This window comes from Myotis davidii, unplaced genomic scaffold (assembly GCF_000327345.1).
Source record: "Myotis davidii unplaced genomic scaffold, ASM32734v1 scaffold73, whole genome shotgun sequence".
NCBI lineage: Eukaryota > Metazoa > Chordata > Mammalia > Chiroptera > Vespertilionidae > Myotis > Myotis davidii.
The window spans coordinates 6186887-6205518 of NW_006286675.1; the positions used below are offsets into that span (position 1 = coordinate 6186887).

Here is an 18632-nt window from a genome sequence, read left to right on the forward strand (position 1 = left end):
GCCTGACCTCCTGGGGATTTCTATAAATAAAATCATTTCTTCAGATTCTCAAGCCTGGGCTGGCTAGAGCCAACGATGGAAGGGCAGGGATAACCCCCCATCCCCCCCATTTTACAGATGGAGAAATAGAGACTTAAGTCACACAGCCAATGGTAATTCTGGCCCTGCTTAGATTCTTGGTTTGCATGCTGCCTCAGTCCCTCCCTCCCCCGCCCCCCCCCAAGCTTGTGACAGTGGTATGCTGTGTCCCTTCTAAACAGGAATCAGCAAACATTGTAGCATTCCTTATGCGTGCCTTTCTGAATATGGCAGTGGGTCTTAGATAGCCAATTTTATCCGGCAATTCACCTCTCTAGAGTGGCCTCCACCTCTACAAGAGGTCAGCACAGCCACAGCCTAAAACGCTTTCTCTAGAGAAGGCTCACGTCCTCGCTTATTGCCCACTGACTCTTTGTCTGCAAACAGTTGTATGAACCCTGGTTTGCAGCACACTGTCAGGCCCGCTTGACTGCTAGGAAAAGAGATGGCCCACAGCCTCAGCCCAAAGCCAGCAAGAAGTTGTAGAAGGAGTGAGGTGGGGCCACTCAGTGTTGAGACAAGCAGCTGTCTCTGCTGTCCCTGCAGCTCAATTCAGCACTGAGTAGTTCACTAGAGCAAGATCTGAATATTGGGATGAGGAGAGAAGGGAGGGGACACACTTGGAGCATTCCACAGAGACACCTCGGGGAATGGGTCCTGGCCTTTGGCAGCCAGCATCCTGCATCCTTTGCTTCAGAAAGAATCCTGCATTGTTCCTCCGTCTTAGTTTCTGAACCTTTTTAAAAAAACGTATTTTTATTGATTTCAGAGAGGAAGGGAGAGGGAGAGAGTGATAGAAACATCAATGATGAGAGAATCATTGATCGGCTGCCTCCTGCACGCCCACACTGGGGATCAAGCCCGCAACCCGGGCAACAGGGAATCGAACCGCGACCTCTGGGTTCATAGGTTGACGCTCAACCACTGAGCCATGCCGGCTGGGCAGGCTCTGAATCTTTTGTTTTTAGTATCAGGGCTCAAAACTCCACCTTTAACCCACTGTTGTTCCACTCTATTCTTTGGGATCCTACTGCTCTGAATTTGGCGAATTTATCCTCAGCTTCCTCCTTTCCTTAAGAGATCATCTCCCCCTCCACCATCCCCAGACTCATAACCCTGGAGCCAGCAAGCTTATCTTTGGTCTGCCCCGGATTGTCCAGTGGCAGCAGAATCTCATTTGCACAGGATAAGACCGATTTCAATTCCAGAATTGCCCTCATGAAATACTAGAGACGTTCGCTGTCGCACAGTTGATATAACCCAATCTTATTAATTTTATTAGCTCAGAAACATCTTGTTGAATCTAAATGGAGTGCGAGTTAGAGAACTGTAATGGGAGGCATTATACTTAATGGGGTGTTGCCTAAATCGTTGCTGGCTGGTGTGAACAGAGGGCCTGGGGGGAGACGGGTGAGCAGTGCTGCTGGGCGCCCAACTCCAGAGGCCCTAGAAATGATTCCGGGTGTAACTGCTGTTTGATTTGCTGTTTACCTCCTCTGGCCAGCAAAGGGAGCTTAGCCCTGGCCTGCAGAGCGGAGTGAGGGCACTGGGGTTCTGTGAGACCCAGATTGAGCTGCAACCCTCACTCTAGAGCAGCGGCGGCCAACCGGTGGTCTGTGAGGTCTGAAAGGTTGGTGGCCGCTGCTCTAGAGCAGTGATTCTCAAGGTGTGTGTGTGTGCGGGGGGGAGCAGGGAGGGGGTTGGGGGGAACAATATTGCTCCCATAGTGGACATTGGCAATGTGTGAAGTCATTTTGGGTTGTCACGACCGGGGTGGGGTGCTACTGGCATCTAGTGGTTAGGTCTTGCTGTGGCCAGGAGGCTGTGGGAGGGGAGAAGAGTGATCTCCCCATAGCCGGTGAATGGCTGAGCCAGGATATGCACTCAGGCCAGGCTGAGCCCTGAGCCCGTGATCGTAACACTGGGCCAAGCTGGCGCTGCAGGGGTGAAGGAGGCAGGAAGGTTATTCTTCAAGGGCAAGCGACCGGACTGGGGGGGCATGTGCAGGCTGCCTAGAATGGCTAAGAATATGGCTCGTGCTGTAAAAGTGCAGTCCTCATGAAGATCACTCATTGGGCCACTGCAGATTGAGTTTGCTCAGGGCCAGCACTGTCTCCCATGGGCTGTGACACCTGCCTGCCTGCGAGGGGGCTCCCTGTCCGCGCAGGTGTGCAAGCACAGCCTCAGGTGGTGCAGTCAGCAGGCCCTGGTTCTAACCCACATTGCGTAACTCCCCAGCTGTGTGACCGTGGGCATGAGTTGTCCCTCTCTGGGCCTCAGCTTCCTTACAGGTACAATGGGATAATATTACCCATAATAATAATAATAATACTAGCCCCACGGGCTGTGCAGATGCTTAACCACAGAACAGTGTGAATGTTCAAAAGAATGTCATTCAGCCCCAAGAGCAGAGATAGAGCCGCCCTTGGGAGGAGAAGCCACAAGGATCCCCCAGCAGAGACACCGGTGGAGCCGGTGGCAGGAAGGAACCCCTCTTTCAGGCCACACCCATGAAAGGTTGGCCTGAATGGAAATGAAAATGGAGCTCTGGGCCTTTTTTTCTCTCTCTCTTGCCTGCAGACGATGGGCCTTACTCCAAAGGAGGCAAGGATGCAGGAGGCGCCGACTCGGCCCTGGCTTGCCGCAGACAGAGCATTCCAGGTACCGAACCCCTCTCCCTCCCCTTCCTCTTTCTCTGTCCTGGAGGCAAGGAGAGCTCTGGGTGGGGGTCAGACAGCATTGGCTTTGCTGCTAACTTGCTCTGTGACCTTAGACCAACCACATAACCTCTCTGATCTGTAAAAAGGAAATATCTCACCCAGCGTAATGCAGCCAAGTGCCCTGCTTACCTTACGTGTTAGCCTCACTTGTTTTGGCGCCGAGGGCCCCAGATTGCCCCGTGCTGCCCCCTCATCTTCCATGTGTCAGCAGAGGAGTTCCGAGGGGTCACCGTGGTGGAGCTGATCAAGAAAGAAGGCAGCACGCTGGGCCTGACCATCTCAGGTGGCACCGACAAGGATGGGAAGCCCAGGGTCTCCAACCTGAGGCCCGGGGGGCTGGCGGCCAGGTGAGAGAGGGCTTGGTGGGGGCAGCAGGAGGGGGCTAGGGGCCAGTGGGAAACGAACTAGGGCTTTGAAAGCCATCAGGCAGTTGTTTCCAGGAGCTCTCAAGAGCTGGGTGTCTGCAGAAGGAAGCCCTGCAGTGGGGGCTTCGCCTCTAGGCCCCAGCTTCCTCTCTTTGCCTTTACAGCAGGTGCTCACTCGGCCACTGTGCCTCCTTCAGCCAGGCCCTCCAGGCTTTGCCTATACAGTTCCCTCTGCCTGGAAGTCTCATTCCCCATGACAGCCTCCTGGCAGACTCTTGTTCATCCCTCCACATTGCCTCTGGGAAGCCCCTAGCCCCAAACTGGGACAGCCGCGCTGCTCACACAGCCCCATGTGCCCCTTCTGCACACATTGCCCTGGATTTCCCATTGTTTTGGCTCCCTTGGACCATGAGTTCCGTGAAACCTGGGAATTAGCCTCTCCATTGCTGCCTCTCTGGATGGAGTGGGCACTGATAAGTGTTCAGTTGAACAGAACAGATGAGCGGTGAAAAGCAGGAAAGACTGCTAGGACTAGCAACGGGGGTGATCTGGTCCCTCTGCAGGCTCGCCTGCAGCTGGTGAGAGCTCGGTGGGTGACCCCCCAGGAGGAGGGAAGGCAGGCAGACTGGCCTTGTGGGGAAATGCCAGGCCTGGGTGTCAGACAGGTCTAGGTTAGCATCCACACTGTCCTACTCACTCACTGTGTGACCCCGGACATTGTCTGACCCCTGAGCCTACATTCCCCCCTCTGTACAACGAGGATCCGGGTGACATGAGGATCCCGTGGGAGGGTGGGTGTGAATGCTGCACCTGGCACCATGCCTGTGCTCTGGCCTCCTTGCTCCCAGGAGTGACCTGCTGTCCGTGGGCGACTACATTCGGTCAGTGAACGGGATCCACCTGACCAGGCTCCGCCACGATGAGATCATCACCCTGCTCAAGAACGTGGGCGAGCGCGTGGTGCTGGAGGTGGAGTATGAGCTGCCCCCGCCCGGTGGGTGCCCTTGGACAGGGAACTTTCTCCGCTGCCGTGGTTGTGGGTGGACACCGCTGCCTCCCTGCCAGGGCCTGGGTGGTGGGGATCGTGCCAGATAGGGAAGGTGGGACCTGGAGACTGACCACAGACATCCACCCCTCACCTAGGGGCTTTGCCTGCCACCACAGGATGCTGTCCCCAGGGGGTGGCAGGGTCCTGTTTATAACTCACGGTCATATTACATATTTATTTGCAGATTCTTTTTTCCCTTAAGGGGGCAAGTTTGGGGAACATTGGCTGAATACATTGTCCCCTGCCCCACCGCTCTCCCCAACCTATCACCCTGCATAGAGTACAGTGGCCTAGCTCTGAATTTTCAAAGTTGGCCTGGAAATGGGGTAACTGTTTGAATTCAACCCTGGCCTGAGCCCACCAGCCATGGATTCAAGCCTGAGTTCCGCCATTGTCCCTGTGTGAGGGTGGGCAGGCCCCTTCCTCTCTCCAGGTGATGGACAAAGTGGGTTCTAGGAAAAGGGTCCCTCTAGGCCTCAGTTGTCCTACCCGTTAAATGGGGAGAAATTTGCCCTTCCTATAGTCTCCATGACTGGTCACCCAACTCTCCTGGAACGAGCTTTGGGGACATCTGCCAGCTCAGCGATGTGACGGAGAGACTCAGGGGAGTCCTCCGTTTTTCTCTAGCCCCGGAGAACAACCCAGGGATCATGTCAAAGACAGTGGACATCTCGCTCTACAAGGAGGCCAATAGCTTTGGCTTTGTCCTGAGAGGTCAGTGTAATTGTCACCCTTGGGCCGGGAGGCGGGAAAGTGGCTAATTCTGATTCTGTGTATGTTCTGTTTTGCTTTGATGAATCTGTGCATAAATCGGATATGTCATCTATATCTTGCTTCTGACTTTAAAGAACCCAGGACTATTAAGCCAAGTGTTAAATGGAAAAAGCTGCCAAGCAATGAAATGTAGGTGGTTGAGGGGAGTGTGAGGGAAAAGCTGTTTCAGAAAATGGTGGTGCCACTGAGATTGAGAGCTAAGTTTGGAGCCGCCTAGCCATCAGGGCCGAAAGGGAAACAGGATGAGATCCGAGGAAGGGAAGCAAGCCAGTTAGCAGGGAGAGGATTTTGGCCATGTCCCCTCTACTGGCTGGCGGGAGGTGGGATTTACAGCTGGTATCTCAGAAGAGGGTCTGTGAGTAGCAAGGATAAGGTCCTCAAACAGAGGTAATGGGGAGAGCCCGCTGAGGGCCTGGGTCAGGGTCTCTGGGCATCAGGAAAGGCGTGGGTAGATGATTTTCTGCCTCTTGCTGAACTCTGTCCAGGAGGGGCCCATGAAGACAGCCACAGGTGTCGCCCACTTGTCCTGACCTATGTGCGACCTGGGGGCCCTGCCGACAGGTGAGCCTGAGCCAGAGGAAACCTTACAGCCTCGCACTGTGCTGACCAACCTCAGCTCCTTGTGAAGAAGGCAGAGCTGGGGCCTTTGTGCCCATTCTCCAAATGAGCACATTGAGGTCCAGAGAGAGTACACCCTTTGCCCATAGTCTCTCAGGGAGTATTTGGTGGAGCCAGGACTAAACCCCAAATGAGAGAGACCCCAAGCTCTTTCTTCCCCAACATTCTGGTTTCAGGGGACTGTGGGAAAACAAGCCTTAGTATCACATTGCTCTTCCCTTCCCTGGCCTTAGTTTTCCTCTCTGTGGAATGGGTCCAATATTTCAGACCCACGATTTGGGGCACGGTGATTGCCGTCACTGTGGCCCTCTGTAATTCAGCCCCCGCCCTCACCCTCCCAGCCCTGGCTGCACTGCCCACCCCGGCCCTGCCCAGACACGCAGGAGGAGAGAATGTGGAGGAGGAGTGTGCCCAGTTCCCAGCGCCTGGTGTCCCAGTGGGAGATTCCTGGCCATTTTAAGAGACGCCTGGAAGGGCCTTGTCAGAAATCTAAATCTGTCCTGGAACAAGGCCCTGCAACAAGCTATTCATAGAACCTCCCAGAATAGCTTTGGCCACCTGTTGGGGCCGGCATTCCAGGGCGGGGACTTGACCCAAGCCGAGGTGAACCCCAGCTCGGGCCCCACCCCAAGGCCCTCGGTGAATTGGTTCCCAGGCCCATTTGTCACCAGGACAGAATCACTGCTGAGGAGCCAGGTGGGACCGTGGGAGGGAATCTGTGATGGGCAGCATGGAGCATCCAGCTCACCCCACTGCTGACGCCGGGCGGCCCTGGCAGGGCTGCCGTCCTCTCTGGACCCTGGCGCGCTCGTCGATCCCCGGGGCAGGAGGGCGTGGTGATCCCAAGGGCCATCCCCGCAGGCATTCTAGGGCTGAGTCAGGACTGAATGTCTTAAGCACCAGGTCGGGTGGGAGATGTCAGAGCAGACCCGGTTCCTGTCTCCCCGCCCATGTATTCATCTGCACAGGCCTAGCCGCTCATCCTGTCACTCCTCATGCGTGCCTTCACTCACCTGTCCCGTCCCTTTCTCCTTCACCCCACTCCCTGCCCCTCCTCTGTCCTCTGTGCCCACCTTACCCAACGCCCTCTCGGCAGGGCTGTGCCCAGTGCTCGCGCCGGGCCAGGTGGCTGACCGGGCCCTTCCCCGCAGGGAGGGCTCTCTGAAGGTGGGCGACAGGCTGCTCAGCGTGGACGGGATCCCCCTGCACGGGGCCAGCCTCGCCGCGGCCCTGGCCACTTTGCGGCAGTGCAGCCACGAGGCCCTCTTCCAGGTGGAGTATGACGTGGCCATTCCAGGTGAGCCGGGGCCTGCGGGCTAGGGCTGGGCAGGAAGAGGCCCGGGGGAGGGGGGAGCATGTAGTGGGCACAGACCCTCACCACTGCAAAGGCTGGATGACCTGGGCCAGTCACTCAGCTTCTCTGAGCTTATCTGGGCAATAAGCACTATGAACCTGGCACTGTTTGATGCAACGGGCATTCTGCTGAGGACAGTACAGAGGTCGCTGTTCTCCTGAAGCTGACGCTCTTGTGGGGAGAGATGGGCAGTAACCAGAATGAGTCCAATAGAGAGAGTGTCAGACGTCAGTAAGTGCTGCAAAAAAAGTTAGGGAGAGAGATGGGAAAGGCTGGGAGGGACTTTCTAATTTGCAGCCACCCAGTGGGAGAAAGGCCAGGGTGGCTGGACCAGGCTGGTGGCTGAGGAGCAACACCGTAGGGGGCAGGTTCAGGAAATGTGATGAGGTCGAGCCGGCCCGATTTGCTGGCGTTTGGACATGGTGGTGGTACCAAGAACAGAGGAGCTAGGTTTTGTTTTTGGGCCACTGGGTGGGTCTATGGGGGGGGGGGCGTTTTCTGAGGCGGGGAAGGGTTGCAGTGGACACCAACTCCGGGCCGGCATGCAGCAGGCTGTCAATAAATGTGAGCAAGGTAGCATTGTCCAGCAAAGCCCTGCGGCCAGAGCCCCTCAGACCCGATCCCTGCCCCTCCTCCGCTGCTCAGCGGCTGTGTGCACTTGGACAAAAACAGCCTTCCCCTCCGCATGTCTCAGTGTTCTAGTCTGTAAAATGGGTGCAATGATCCCAACCTGGCAATGAGGATTCAATCGAGACAGCAGAGTGAGGGTAGGGACGAACATGCTCAGTATTTGCACTTCAAACTCTTCTTCCATTCCATGTGCCAGATACCGTGGCCAATGCTTCGGGGCCCCTGATAGTGGAGATCACCAAGACGCCGGGGTCTGCCCTGGGAATCTCGCTCACCGCCGGCTCCCACCGGAACAAGCCAGTCATCACCATCGACCGCATCAAGCCAGCCAGCGTGGTGGACAGGTGAGGCACATGCTGGGCACTGCCATGGTGAAGAGGGTAGCAGGGGAAGAGGCCACCCAGACCAGCTTTCCTCCCCCGCTTCCTCTGGCCAGGAGTGGAGCGCTGCATGCTGGAGACCACATCCTGTCCATCGACGGCACCAGCACGGAGCACTGCTCGTTGCTCGAGGCCACCAAGCTGCTGGCCAGTGTGTCAGAGAAAGTGCAACTGGAGATCCTGCCTGCGCCCCAAAGTCGGCGGCCCCTGAAGCCCTCAGAGGCAGGTGGGTCCCCTTGGAGGATCTCAGGGCATCATATGGATCAACTCATTCTGACCCTCCCATTACCTTAGGAGGTGGCCACTGTCATAGTCCCATTGCACAGATAGTGACCATGAGGCACAGTGGGGTTTCATGACTTGTCCAAGTGACCTGGCAGCTGGCTCCAGGGTCACCAAGCCCCCGGTGAGGGTGGGGGCGCTGTGCAGGAAGGCAGAATCAATGGGCTGAGAGAGGTGGGTCCTCACCCTCCTTCCATGGACTGGACCCCTCAAAGCCCCACAGCAGAAGGAAGAGCCGGGGTAGGCCCTGGGCAGTCGGGGAGGAAGTGGTACACGGCAGCCAGTTTGGGTGATCAGGTGGGGCAGGTGGGGGGAGCGGGATCTCTGAGGGCCTCAGGGAAGCAGATGCTTAGATGGACTTGGAGGCAAAGAATTCACGGGGCGGGGAAGGCCTGGGAAAGGTGGAAAGGGGAGGATGCAGGTCTGAGCAAGACTCCACCAGCCCAGGAGCCCTGGCACACAGGCTGCCCTGAGAGCCTAGCAGCGGGCAGGCATGGCCAGGCCCTGGGACCCTGAGGCTGCCCAGGCTCTAGAACCAGTTGCTGGTTCAAGTCTCCCTCCACCACCTCCCCCTGCGGCCTCGGCTGGGCCTGCTTTTCCTCCCCTGTCCCTGCTGCCCCATGGCTGTGCCCTGAGCACAGTGCCCAGCACATCATGAGCGTCTGGGACGCGTGAGCACAACCCTGACTGCCTCCCTTGGCTCAGGGGGAGCTCAGGATCTGTGGTCCTGCTTTCCTCACTTCATCTGCAGATGGGAGCGTAGCCTTGGGAGGGTGGGGGGTGGTGTGGGGGCAGGCGTGGTGAGTTCAGACTCCATCAACCCCTAAATCTCTCTCTCTCTCTCTCTCTCTCTCGTCTTCCTCCAATGGCCACAGTGAAGGTGCAGAGAAGTGAGCAACCACATCGCTGGGCCCCCTGTGTGCCCTCCTGCCACAGCCCCCGGCCCGGCCACTACAGGACGACGCCCACCTGGTCCACACCTGCCGGCCACGACCAGAGCCGATGTAACGTGCCCACCTATGCGACTTGTGCATGTTTCGTGGGGGAGGAAACCTAGGCTCAGAGAAATTGGGGGCCTGCCCAGCGTCACCTGGCAGTGATGAGATGGGTCCCTGTCCTGGCAGCTGGGTTTCCCTGGATCTGTGAAAACCCTGCCGTTGTTGAGGCCCCGAGGTCACCCAGCGCGTGGTCAGGGGGTGGGCAAAGGCATCCCTGTGTCTCTCTGTGGTTGGGTGGCTCCTGGCACCCCCTGTGCAGTAAGGGGGAAGGCCCTGCCGGGGCTCACAGGGCTGTGCTCTCATCTCCCCAGCCTTATCCTCGACTCCGTTTTCCTCGCCGGTCATGAACCACACCAACCCCAGCACCCTTCCCCGTGGATCCCAGCCCATGAGCCCCCGGACCACAATGGGGCGGAGGAGGCAGCGAAGAAGGGAGCACAAGAGTTCATGTAAGCCATGGTCTCTGCCCTCCCTTGCCACAGCCCTGCCACGTGGGAATCACGACTCCATGGTACAGATGAGGAAGCTGAGGCTCAGGATGGGCCATGACTTGGCTGGCACCAGAGCGAGTCAGGACTCCCACTGCCTTGTCCCTCTGACTCCAGGTGCTTGGGCCCGGGGCTGGGTTGGCTCCCACAGGAAGGCCTGGCCGGGTCGGCCCCACTGAGTGCCGTGCCCACCTGCCCCACAGTGTCTCTGGCCTCCAGCACCGTGGGGCCAGGCGGGCAGATCGTGCACACAGAGACCACGGAGGTTGTGCTCTGCGGTGACCCCCTCAGCGGCTTTGGCCTCCAGCTCCAGGGTGGCATCTTCGCCACCGAGACCCTGTCCTCCCCGCCCCTGGTGCGCTTCATCGAGCCTGACAGCCCGGCCGAGAGGTGAGCCTACTGCCCCCTCCCCACTGGGCCTCCGGGCACTCACGGACAGCCAGGGAAACGGAGTCACCCACCACGCCTGGCTTCACCAGTTATCTCACTTAACCACCACATCGACTTCGTCACCAGCCCCTGTGATAGATGAGGAAACCGAGGCGCAGAGAAGCCGATTCCCTGGCCCAGGGTCACAGCACTCGCGCCCCTGTCGGCCTGAGGTCAGAGTCCTCTGTCTGTACATCTTGTAAGGCACAGCATCACCCCCACCGGACAGACAGAGAAACTGAGGCCCAGCAAAGACCCTTAGCCAGAGCCACAGGGTAAACTGCCTGAGGCTCTCGCCCTGGAGCGGGGCAGGGCTGAGACTCACACCTGCACGGTGGGCCAGCTCCCCACGGAGCTGTGCCGGTGACGGAGCCTCTTTCCTCTGGGGGGCTGCCCGGGGTTCAGGTGTGGGCTGCTGCAGGTGGGGGACCGCGTGCTGTCCATCAACGGCATCGCCACCGAGGACGGGACCATGGAGGAGGCCAACCAGCTGCTGCGGGACGCGGCGCTGGCCCACAAGGTCCTGCTGGAGATCGAGTTCGACGTGGCGGGTGAGTGCGTGCCCCTCGCCTCCTCCTCACGCTTTGGAGCCCTCTGCTCCCTCCTCTCGGCCCTGCTCTTGCCTGGGGCACAGCTGCGCGCCTGAGCACTAACCGTGGGGAGGAAGGCGCTGGCTGGAGGAAGGCATTCCACGCTCATCAGTGTCAGGGTGGGTTTTGCACCCGAACTCAGGTCAGAATTCTGGTCTTGTGATTTGGACAACGTGTGACCTTGGATGGAACACAGTTTCCCCAACTGTAAAATAGCGAGTAGAATCCTTTCACTACGGGGGATGCTGCTTGTGTTCGATGAGATAAATCACGTGATCACACCCAGCTCAGGCTCAGGAAATCGTCGCTGGATCCCAACTAGGTTGGGCTTGGCTATGGGGAACCCCCAGCTGGCTGTCGCGAGGTCTGGGTTCCAGTCCCAGGTGCCACTCTGACCGGGTGGCTTGGTTGTCTTGAACCAATCTGTCAGCTCACGTGCCTCGGTCTTCGCATCTCTCGGGTGTAAGAAGCAGGACGCGGCTGGTCCCTCCCAGCTGGGCGGGCGTCGATGTGGGGCTGGGTCTCACGTGGATCCACGTCTGTTTGTACCCAGAGTCTGTCATCCCGAGTAGCGGCACCTTCCACGTGAAGCTGCCCAAGAGGCGTGGTGTGGAGCTGGGCATCACCATCAGCTGTGAGTCCCCTCCCGCCGTACCGTCCCCTCCTTACCGTCCTGCCTGCCCCTGGGAGCATGTGAGCCCGCCTGCTGGGAGAAAGAATCCACCTCCTGGCCCAGGGAAGGGCTCTGTGGGAGGACCCGCTGCCTGGGCTCCCTGCGCCCTGCACTGCCCCGCTCTCTCCATAAGCAAGACGGGAGCTTCTCAAAGCCTTGGTCTCTGCTCTGCTCAATGGGAGTCTGCAGGCCCTTTGGGTGTCCGATGGGGTGAACTCCCCAGGGCCCATGAAGCCCTCTGTGACCTGGTCTCTGTGACCTCTGACATCGCCTCCTGCCAGCTCCCTGGCCACTCCAGCCACTGCTGGCCTCCGGGCTGTCCCCTGGACAGGCTATCCTAGTATTCCTCTCGGCCTCGGGCCTTCACACTGGCTGCTCCCTCTGCCTTCTTCCCCACCCCTGCAGGCCTTTGCTCACCTGTCACTTTGGCAAGGCCCTCCCCACCACCCAATTTAAAATGACACTGCCCTCTGCATGGTCCCTGTCCTTTATTTTTCTCCACAACACGCGTTATCACCTGACACGCTCCCTTTAAATTGTGTTGATTATCTGTGGCCCCCACTCGATTGGCAGCTCCAGGCGGCCGGGGATCTCTGTCTGTTTTGTTCACTGCTATTTTCCTTCCTGGCACATAGTAGCCACTCAGTAAGTTTTCATCAAATGAATGAATGAACAATTATAGGATGAATTGATGAGTCGAGAAAATGAGACTGACTGGGGCCTGGGAGTCAGGAGGCTGGCTCAGCCCAGCTCTATCCTGGGGACCGTAAGAGGAAAAAGGTTAGGTTGAGGGGAGTGGAGACCCTAGCCACCTGGCCACAGCATCACTACCTCCACCGCCCTGCTGAGGTGGCCTCCTGGCAGGTGTCCACTCTGGTGAGGGCAGCACACACATTGGTGAACTGACCACAGATCAGACAAGGGTTGCTGGGACACCATTTCCCTAGGACTGCCTTCTGAGAACAGGTGGCCCATACCGCGTTCCTGTGTGGCGTAATCCTCAGCCCCACCCCAGGGCTTGATGGAGGGGCAACTGTCCTGAAGGGCTCTGCAGTCGATGGAGGTGGGAGTGTAAGCCATCCAGAGCGGGAAGCTGCCTCCAGCCCAGGCACCTCTGGGCAGGGCCACAGGTGCAATGGCACAGGCTGTACTTGACACAGGGATGCCCATTCAAAGTGGACTTACACTTTTCTTACATTTTCTCGGGAGTGATTGGAAGGGCACTTTTGTCTCATCTGCAAAGATGCCATACGGGCTAGGAGGCAATCCGACCACCTGCTCACTAACGGGGAAACCCATTAGCTCAAATGGATTCTTTTCTCAAGAAAACTAGCCATTCCTGCCACACACATTGCCTTAGGGCCTGTTCCCCAGGAAACAGCTGCTCAGACAGGGAGTTACATGCAGGGGGTGTACTGAGGAGGCCTCTTAAGATCAACACCTGTTGCCATGAGGGAACAGGACTGGGCACAGGGAGAAGTGGAGCTGCCGTGCAGCAGCAATAGAGGCTCAGCTAATCCCACTGGAGAGCTAGCTCTCAGCTGGGAGGCCTTGCAAGTTGCCCTGAGCTGAGGCTGGAGCTGGGCCTGTGCATCATCTCCTGGACCAGCCATTGGATGTAGGGTGCACCAGGAGCGGCATGACCTTGGGTCAGGCGACTCCCTTGGCCAAAGGGGGTTCCCAGAATGGAATTTTGCAGTGAGCCGTCAGTAGCCAACACTCCCTGCAGGCCATTGTGGAAGAATCATGCAGTTCTGGGTACCGGCCTGAGCCAGGTGCTGGGAACACAGACACCAGCTACCCGCAAAGAGCTCACAGTTCACTGGGGGATGGGCAAGAGGAAAAAAATGGCTGATGTGGATGGAGCACCTACTATGTGCCAGGAGCCTGCAGTATCTAGTTTAATCTCAGGATGCCCCTATGAGGTGTGTGGCATCACCTCTACTTTGCAGAAGGGAAACTGGGGCACAGAGAGGTGAGCTGATCTGCTCACAGCCACCCAACCAGGCAGCAGTGGGAGCAGGGCTTGTGGCCCCACGTCCATGCCCCAATCCTGGGTCCCCCCTGCCCCAGGCTGAGTCATGGCCTCTCTTCCTCCAGCGGCCAGCAGGAAGCGAGGGGAGCCGCTGACCATCTCTGACATCAAGAAAGGCAGTGTGGCACACAGGTAGGGGTACCCCTAAGCCTGGGGTGGGGTGAGTAGGCCATGGGGGTGGGTAGGGCACTGGCATATGCCAGGCTCCATCCTGCCACACACCCCTGCTCAAGCAGGACTGGCACCCTCGAGCCAGGGGACAAGCTGCTGGCCATCGACAATATCCGCCTGGACAACTGTGCCATGGAGGATGCCGTGCAGATCCTGAGGCAGTGTGAGGACCTGGTGAAGCTGAAGATCCGGAAGGACGAGGACAACTCGGGTATGGCCCCACCCTGCCCTGCCACCTCTCGAGGTCCCCCAGACCAGCGGTTCCCAGCTTGCAATTCGGGGCTCCCTCTGGCCTGGGAGGGAGGTGGTGGTACCACCTGAGAGCTGGCTGGTGGAGACCCCTTGACTGGACAGATGCAGGGAGGGGCGGCACCACAGACTCCTCACTGTCCCTGGGGCCCTCCAAGGCCCTTGTGAGTCCGTGGGGGTTTGAGTCACCAGCCTGGCAGGGGTGGCCCGCGGGGAGCAGCTGTGAGAGATGAGCGGGTGGGGTGTGAATGAAAGGCGGGATCCCCGCACCACTGTGTGGGTAGATGTGCGAGTGAATAAGCAAACCCTGCAAACTCAGACACAGCTAAGGCCAGACGGGGACATGAGCGAGTGAACTGACAGGAGGTAAGAGCGATGGTACAGGTTGGGAGGCAAAAGGGAAGGGCGAGGGTTGGGCCATTGAAGGGCAAATCCCTGATCCAGAGGGGCTGTCACCACCTGCTGCCTGGGCAAGAGGGTCTCTTGGCTGATTTTTTTTTAAGGAAAGTTGGAAATCTGGTTTCTTCTCATCATGATTAGCATTATCACGATCATTATTTCTATTCCGTGTGGCGTGTGAAATCTGCATTTTAAAATGTTTGTTCCTCACTCCTGTTCCTTCTTTTTCTAAGTGGTGTTTGGGTGGAAGGAAGCATTGTGGAGGCAGAAGATGGGCTCAGGGCCCCCAGGCTGCGCCAGCTGCCATCACAGCACGGATGAATGTGTCAATGGATGGATGAGTGAATGGATGAGTATGAGGGAGTCAGTGCACCAAGGTTTGGGGGAGCTGGAGGTACCCAGCTCCTGGACCCTGCTCTGCTGGATCCTGCCCCTGATGAGTGCCACCCTTGCAGATGAGCAGGAGACCACGGGTGCCATCAGCTACACGGTGGAGCTGAAACGCTACGGGGGCCCCCTGGGCATCACCATCTCAGGCACGGAGGAGCCTTTTGACCCCATTGTCATCTCCGGCCTCACCAAGCGTGGTCTGGCTGAGAGGTGAGCCGCGGCTCTGTAGGGACACACTGGGCAGGCCAGGGGCAGAACTGGGCTGTGGGATTAGCCAGACAGGATTCTTACCTGTGTTCCAGCATCTATGCTCTGGGGGACATGGAGCCTGTCCCTTCCCTCTCTGAGCCTCATTTCCACAGTCAGGCCAGAGCCCTGCAGACCTCCCAGCTCCGGGTCAGTGCTGGATAATGTGCTGATCCCTCTGCTGCCTCCCTTGCGGGGCAGACAGCACTGTGAGCCTTTTTGGAGCACCTGTGTGCCTTCATATACAGGGGCCGAGCCCAGTACCCTGGGTCCCAGCACCTGGATCACAGCACAGCCTGGGACTTTCCCTGGCACATTGGAGGCCTGCCCTGCTATCCTCTCCCCGTGGAGAGTGTCCCAAAAACTGTGGCAGCTGGAAGAGGGGATGTCCCAGGTTCTTCGGTTGGTTGGGGAAGCAGATAGATCTGGGACCCAGAGGTGGAAGGGGCCCCACAGGATTCACAGGTCGGCCACACCAGCGTGGGTGAGATGGTGCATTCTCCCTTCAGCTGGGCAGCAAGCTCCCAGCACTGAGAAGAGCTGGTTGTGAAGGGGGAGCCTGACCTGGCTGGAGGGGCACGAGGGGTCCCTGGAGGACGCGGTGCAGGAGGGGCCACACAAGGAGATGGTGCAGCAGGATTGGAGACTCCGCAGGACAGCTCCTGTGGTATCCCCGCTCCTCGAGCGAGAGCTGGGACAGAGGTGGAAGGGGCCCCACAGGATTCACAGGTCGGCCACACCAGCGTGGGTGAGATGGTGCATTCTCCCTTCAGCTGGGCAGCAAGCTCCCAGCACTGAGAAGAGCTGGTTGTGAAGGGGGAGCCTGACCTGGCTGGAGGGGCACGAGGGGTCCCTGGAGGACGCGGTGCAGGAGGGGCCACACAAGGAGATGGTGCAGAAGGATTGGAGACTCCACAGGACAGCTCCTGTGGTATCCCCGCTCCTCGAGCGCCCCCTGCTGGCCATCTGGTAGACTGCAGAGGCCAGTGTGGGCCGTTCTGACATCAAATGTCTCACTCCCACGTTTGCTGGGTAACTACAGTGTGCCAGCCCGTTCTGGGTGCCTGGGGACTGGGGACGGGGACGCAACACACAACTAAGGATTGGAGACTCCACAGGACAGCTCCTGTGGTATCCCCGCTCCTCGAGCGCCCCCTGCTGGCCATCTGGTAGACTGCAGAGGCCAGTGTGGGCCGTTCTGACATCAAATGTCTCACTCCCACGTTTGCTGGGTAACTACAGTGTGCCAGCCCGTTCTGGGTGCCTGGGGACTGGGGACGGGGACGCAACACACAACTCCCTCTGCCTTCATTGGGCTGATCTAGCTTGCCATCCAACTGCAATATAATGCAAGCCACCAATTCATTTATAAGCTTTCTAGCAGCCACATTAGGAAAGCAAAAAGGAACAAAATGAACCTTAAAATATCCCAACATGTAATCAACACAAAAATTATTAACAAAATATTTTACATTCTTTTGTTCATACCACATCTTCAGAGTCCGGTGTGTATTTTACACCTTCAGCACATCTCACTTCAGGCCAGCACATTTCAGGGACCTGGTAGCCACCTGTGGCTGGTGGCACAGCTCGGACATCCCTCCCCGAATCTGCCGTTCCCTGACTCACTCACTCCCCAGGCCCCAGGGGAGCTTGCTGGGCAAAGCTGAAGATAAGGGCACCCCGGGATGGACCCGCTGTGAGCTCCCACCTGGGGGAGGGAACATCTAAGTTTGGGGTTTAAGACCTTCGCCCCAATCCTCTACCTCTTTTTCCCCCACCTGGGTCCAGTGCATCCTCAGCAGATGCTGAACTTCTCTCCCACCCTCAGTCTTGGCTGCTCCCGAGCCCCAGTCCCATAGATTTAATTGTTCGGGGGCGGGGCCCAGCATCTGCATTTTCAAACAGCTCCTCAGGTTATTCTGATAGTATCCGGGCAGAAACCACTGGGCCCTGGGATTATGCTCATTCTCTAGGTGGGGAAACTGAGGCCCAGGGAGAGGGAACAGCTACCCATGTATTTCTGCTGGATGGAAACATTAACCCGTTCTATTCATCCATCCTTCTTCAATATTAATTTGATAAAATGTGTATTATCACCCCTATTTTATAGAGGAGGGAACTGAGGGAAGTTAAGAAACTAGCCCAAGGTCATGTAGCTAGAACTTGGCAGCTAGTTTGTGGGATTCAAACCATGGTCAAAACTCATGCTTGACATTGTTTCTAGAACCTAACTTTAGAGTTAGGCAGGATAATCCCTTCCCAGACGCTAGACTTTATACTTCTGTTAATGCAACTCACAATCACACTTGCTGGCTTTTTGCAGCTGGGTTTACCTGAGGTCAGCCGGGCGTGTGCCTTGGGGCTCCCGGTTTTCCTAGGGCGTCTCCTCACTCTGAAACCCTGAGTGCCTAGCTCTTACCCTCTGCCCTGTGCCTCCTCCCCAGGACTGGCGCTATCCACGTTGGGGACCGTATCTTGGCCATCAACAGCGTTAGCCTCAAGGGCCGGCCACTGAGTGAGGCCATCCACCTCCTGCAGGTGGCTGGTGAGACCGTCACACTGAAGATCAAGAAGCAGCTAGACCGTGAGCCTCCCCCCACTCCCTGGGACCATTCAGCTCATCTCACAGAATCCTTGCTGACCCCTATGGAGGTGGGAGGATACCTGAGACACTGAGGAGACAAGACCCAGAGAGGGGAGAGGTGGGCCCAAGGTCACATGGCTGGTGTGGGGCAGAGTCTGGGTCTGAACCCCGTTCTGCATCACCTCCTGCCTCTTAAGACTGCTTGCTGCACCTTGTGGCCATAATTGTGCATTCCTCAGCTCCCCCTGGACTTGTCCCGTGTGTCTCGGCAGGACTACAGTGGAAGGAGCTTTGGGGTCTTCCTTCTAATCTGGGCTCCACTGTTGCTCCCATGTGACCTTGGGCATGTTGTTCAGCTTCCCTGAGCCTCAGTGTTCCCATCTGTGAAATGGGTTTGTCTATCAGTGTGGCACCTCCCACTTGTCAGACTGCCCGGCAGCAGGCTAAGGGGGCTCAGTGCCTGTGGATTCCCACACCAGACTCCAGTGGGGAAACTGAGGCTTTCTGGGCATCTCTGTCTCCGAGGTCAGAGGCCAGTGGCAGTGACTCCCACCCCACTTTGCCTCCTAGGCCCACTCGCACCTCACAAGTCAGGCAGCTTCAGCGAGCCCAGTGATGCGGATGAGGACCCGCCGGAGGCACTCAAAGGAGGGCAGCTTACAGCCCGGTTCTCGCCCGCTGTGCCGAGCGTGGACAGCGCCTTGGAGTCCTGGGACAGCTCGGCCACAGAGAGTGGCTTTGGGGGCCCAGGTAACACCTCGGAGCCCCTGGACAAGCAACATGCTCTCTCTGGGTCTCCCCAACTGCCAGGCCTTTGCAAGGCTCTTCCCTGGGCCGAGGCCTCCTTATTCTGCTCCTCGCTCCATCCTCTAGGGACACCTTCCCTGAAGACAGATCTGATTGGGCCCCATTAGCCATTCTCAGGCCCCTCGCTCCTAGATCACGGACACAGGCTTTCACACATCCTCTGTGTAGCTTCCACAGCACCCTACTCTGAGGTCCGAGACCATGCTCGCCTTACCTCTGCTGTCTCTCTCATCCCTGCCTGATGCCAGCACAGCAGGGGCTCCATCAGTGTTCACTGCCTCCAATTAAAGATGGAAAGGCAGGAAGCCCCTCCCACCCCAT

General features: G+C 57.9%; 1 protein-coding gene across 4 annotated transcripts in view; it reads left to right on the forward strand.

The window, feature by feature from the left end:
- Nucleotides 1-18632, forward strand: part of GRIP2 (glutamate receptor interacting protein 2) — a 49482-nt gene that overhangs the window by 20287 nt on the left and 10563 nt on the right. For 3 of the 4 annotated variants that reach the window (XM_006758319.2, XM_006758321.2, XM_006758322.2), the window contains exons 2-19: nt 2659-2739; nt 3010-3145; nt 4012-4157; nt 4839-4925; nt 5471-5546; nt 6755-6900; nt 7784-7931; nt 8024-8193; nt 9125-9253; nt 9559-9696; nt 9939-10125; nt 10570-10715; nt 11308-11388; nt 13528-13594; nt 13699-13844; nt 14737-14881; nt 17365-17504; nt 18075-18254. In XM_006758319.2, the coding sequence (XP_006758382.1) occupies nt 2659-2739; nt 3010-3145; nt 4012-4157; nt 4839-4925; nt 5471-5546; nt 6755-6900; nt 7784-7931; nt 8024-8193; nt 9125-9253; nt 9559-9696; nt 9939-10125; nt 10570-10715; nt 11308-11388; nt 13528-13594; nt 13699-13844; nt 14737-14881; nt 17365-17504; nt 18075-18254 (2349 nt within the window). Of the gene's footprint in view, nt 1-2658; nt 2740-3009; nt 3146-4011; nt 4158-4838; nt 4926-5470; nt 5547-6754; nt 6901-7783; nt 7932-8023; nt 8194-9124; nt 9254-9558; nt 9697-9938; nt 10126-10569; nt 10716-11307; nt 11389-13527; nt 13595-13698; nt 13845-14736; nt 14882-17364; nt 17505-18074; nt 18255-18632 lie in introns of those variants that run through there. The other variant, XM_006758320.2, reaches the window with a different exon arrangement.